This window comes from Solanum pennellii, chromosome 3 (genome assembly GCF_001406875.1).
Source record: "Solanum pennellii chromosome 3, SPENNV200".
In the NCBI taxonomy this organism is placed as follows: domain Eukaryota; kingdom Viridiplantae; phylum Streptophyta; class Magnoliopsida; order Solanales; family Solanaceae; genus Solanum; species Solanum pennellii.
This window is the reverse complement of record NC_028639.1, coordinates 67,613,812-67,617,622: the sequence shown is the minus strand read 5'-3', so window position 1 is coordinate 67,617,622 and position 3,811 is coordinate 67,613,812. Positions and strand designations below refer to the sequence as shown.

At 34.1% G+C, this 3,811-nt stretch overlaps 1 protein-coding gene across 2 annotated transcripts in view; it reads left to right on the top strand.

Moving 5' to 3' along the window:
- The first annotated feature begins 1,061 nt into the window (after window positions 1-1,061).
- LOC107014881 (RINT1-like protein MAG2) overlaps window positions 1,062-3,811 on the top strand; it is a 7,222-nt gene continuing 4,472 nt past the window's right edge. Inside the window, exons 1-3 of one of the 2 annotated variants that reach the window (XM_015214994.2) lie at window positions 1,062-1,186; window positions 1,396-1,693; window positions 1,784-1,870. In XM_015214994.2, coding sequence (XP_015070480.1) covers window positions 1,402-1,693; window positions 1,784-1,870 — 379 coding nt within the window. In that variant the 5' untranslated portion in view covers window positions 1,062-1,186; window positions 1,396-1,401. Of the gene's footprint in view, window positions 1,187-1,361; window positions 1,694-1,783; window positions 1,871-3,811 lie in introns of both variants that reach the window. The other variant, XM_027915565.1, reaches the window with a different exon arrangement.

Here is a 3,811-nt window from a genome sequence, read left to right as displayed (position 1 = left end):
AGGGCATGAAGATGCCTGAGAAGGAGTTTAACGCCAGAAGGAAGTGAATCGAGAGGATCCACCTCGGTTGTCATGGCTGCCGCCGCCCAAGAGAAGAGAGGGAATGATCGGTGCCCTAAAGAGAGAAAAAAAAACCTAGAGAAAAGAAGATCTAGGTTTTCTGGCTTCTGATACCATGAAGGAATATTGATTGTATTAAAGTGTTAAGGGAATACATGGGAGTATATATCGGAGATATAGGAAGGAGTACTAATCTTAATAGGACTAGGATTAAGGAGTACTAATCCTAATAGGACTAGGATTAGTACACAATAAATACTAATATTATTTTATACTATTTATTTAATACTATCTGTTATTAACATGTACCCTTAAAATTATAAGATTTAAAAAATATTTTGATATATTACACATATTTTTAGTTTAGGATTGAATACTCTTTCTTAATTTTTTAAATTTTGTATATAGTACAAAGGGATTATAGAATAATTTTATATTGGAATCTTGGTAAAATTTTATACCACATTCAAATGAGAGAGAATAATTCAAGATTTCACATGGAAAAAAGAGAATCGTTTTGATGTGTTTTTAATATTTATTTCGATAAATTTGCCCTTATATTAAAAGACGGAAAAAAAAATCATTTTAATGTATTTTTAACATTTATCTCGATAATTTTGCCCTTTATGTTAAAAGCACATTTCAGCATCCAAATTAAGGTTTATTCTGCAAGGGAACATAACAATTTTGGTACCTGAATGATCTGCATTATTCTGGTATTGATCCTTTTATTAGTTGCTAAGCACATTTAACTTTTAATTAAATTAAATATATATTTTAGTCCCTAAAATTAGCAGAAATTAAACATTTAACTAATTATTTATAAATAGTAGAAGAAAAAACATTATACAAGAAAAGATATCTTAAATAAACGGAAGTTAAATTATCACTTTTTTTTCTTCTACTATTAGTTTTATGGACTACAATTGCATATTTAGTTTAATCAAAATTTAATATGTGATTATTTGAACAGTACAGGTACTAAACTAGAGAAACACAATAATTCAGGGACTCAATCGTTAATTACCCTTCCCCAAAAGCCAGAACTCCTTCGCAAAGAAAAGAGGGACATTCTCGCCGCTCTACTGTAATCTCCGACGACTAAGGTGCCGGAATAATCAGCAAGGTATCTTCTTGACCCGTTGTGTTGTGTTCCAGTTGACTTCAACTTCTTGTTAATTTCGTTTTCCGGCTGTTAATCGAGCGTAACTCCTGTAAGCTGTTGCGGAAATTAGCAGAATTTTGATACCTACTTGGCTTTTCTGTGATCTGTTGTACATATCAATTCAATGAATTTCAAGTTTCAAAGTCATTAACTGCAATTTGCATTGCAAGTTGACGATGGACCGGATAATTCAAACTCTGCCTCCGCCATCATCTCTGTCCGTTTCGGTCGTTTCTTTTCTCAACGCTAAGCTTAACGAAAAAGAAGACCTTGAACAGGCTCCGGCTCTTCTTTCTGAGCTCCGAACTCAGTGTCATGTCCTCGATCAAAGCCTTTCGGATCTCAATACACAGTTCCGGAACTATCTGATCAACCACGCTTCCCATTCGGATCGAACTGGTGCTCTTCTTCGCGACATAGATGCCAAATTAGGAGATCTTCAGTCAGCTTCTTGCTCTTCTTCACCAGGTACAACTTTTTTTTTTTTTACTTGCCAAGTTTTTCTTAATTGATTTCCTTATGTGTAATTACTTATAAACATCCATCTTTGTCTGCTAGATGGAGGATCAGGGAAGGTACTGGGAGAGGAACTACCGGCATTGGCTAAGGAGGTTGCCAGGGTTAACACTGTGCGGACGTATGCAGGTGAGTTCACATGGGAAAACTTGTTATCTTGTCCATTGTATATGTAGAATGTGGGAAAAAGATAGATGACCATGTAATAATAAGATACAACAAATAAGTATATTCAGAGTTCAAGAAGGAAGAAATATATTGTAAATGTATTGGGGAGTGAAGCAATAGCCTTTAGCTAAGTACATCTGTGCGAGGAGATATTTCAGTTTTAGTTCTTTTATCTAACTAGGTTTACATTGACCGATTTTCCACATTGTTGGATGACCGGTTCAAGACCTTGTTGCAATCTTATATTTCTAGGCTATCAGCAGATCAAGCCAGCTTATGTTACCAAGTCTCTAGGCATTATAGCCATGAAATGATATTGAGACACATTTATGATGGCCGAGTATCTAAGTGTTTGTTGAATGCCAAAGGGAAAATAAATTTTCAAGAAGGAATCACAGTTAGTTGAATTAGTCGAGGAGCACGAAAGCTAACCCAGACACCACAGTCATTAAAAAAAAAAAGCATTAATTTTTGTTAGTAGCTTTAGATATCGAGATACTAAAACATAGCTGACTATATTACCTGTTTTAGTGAGTGGATGCCAACTTTTTTTATTCCATAGAAAAATACTAAGATAGCATATATTAGGTTACTCATTTAATCTTGCAAGATATTTGGTCTTAGTGTTACCTACATTCAAAAGGTTATTCTTAGTACTGCAACTGATTTTGACCTCTTAAGAACTTGAAGTTTTGGTGCACATGAATCAATACAGGTTCACATTATGAAGATGAAGACTTAGGTAAAGTACCTCAATAAAGAAAATCTAAACTAACAACAGACTCTTAGGAGAACTTGTGACTGATTTAACATACTCAATGAGGTAGGGCCTGAATATATTCTGATTCTGGTCCAACACATAGGAATTAGTAAGAAATTGTGGTAAAAGTGTTGGTATAGTGCAGTTGTTTTCAGAAGTAATGTCTTTTCTATAGATTAAATATGAAATTTGATGCTCAAGTAGCAGGGAAACTAGATGCGCCTTGCTGCCATTATTTGGTACCCTCTTTTCACGTTTAGTCAAGTCCATAGGATATTGATGAAGAGTAACTAGTTATTTTCCTACCTGATAGACTAATTGTTGAGAACTATAATCTCTTCGAATTTATGTACGTTTAGTGAAAGTAGGACACAATAGAAGAAAAAGATCTATATTGGCGATATCAATTAATTGGAGATATGTTTGCTCATGTTAGTACATCTATTTTAGGTCCTACGCTCTCGTGGAGTCTTTACTACTGTCGAAGATTGATGTGCCGGTAGAAAATATAGAGTAATTTTAATACTTCTTATTTCTAATTTCATTTTGTGTAATACTGGCCTAAGTTGAGCGCTAATGAAGGCAACATGGTTAGTCAGACACTTAGTGAGGATCCATATACACGAAGTCAACTTGTTTGGAATTGTGTTAAGTTGTTATTGTCATATACTTGTAGTGGAGATATTCAAAATTTTGTTCCTTCAAATTCTGAAGGACTGTCAAGTTGGAAATATTTACTATGAGAACAGTAACTGCCTTGAAGGTAAAACAATTTCAAAAAAGTTGTCCTACGAGCTACTCAAACTTCTTAAGTTGTCCATCTGAATACTATATCCTTAACCATGAATACTTTTGTTTGTTTATAGCTTCTCCCTATCAAGTTTCAGCAGTGCAACTTCTCAGCTTTATAAATCCTCTACATGACATGTTATATTATGATATCTTAGCCTGTGCATGAAGTTTTTGATATAAAGTTGAGGTAATGGCTGCCAGCTGAATATAGACTATGGTTTGGAACAGTTCTCATAGTGGAAGTGAAGATGCCTTCACTAGAATGAAATGGATCCACATAGGGAGGAATGGATAGAGAGGTTCATGTGTGTATATATATATATATATATATATATATATATATATATATA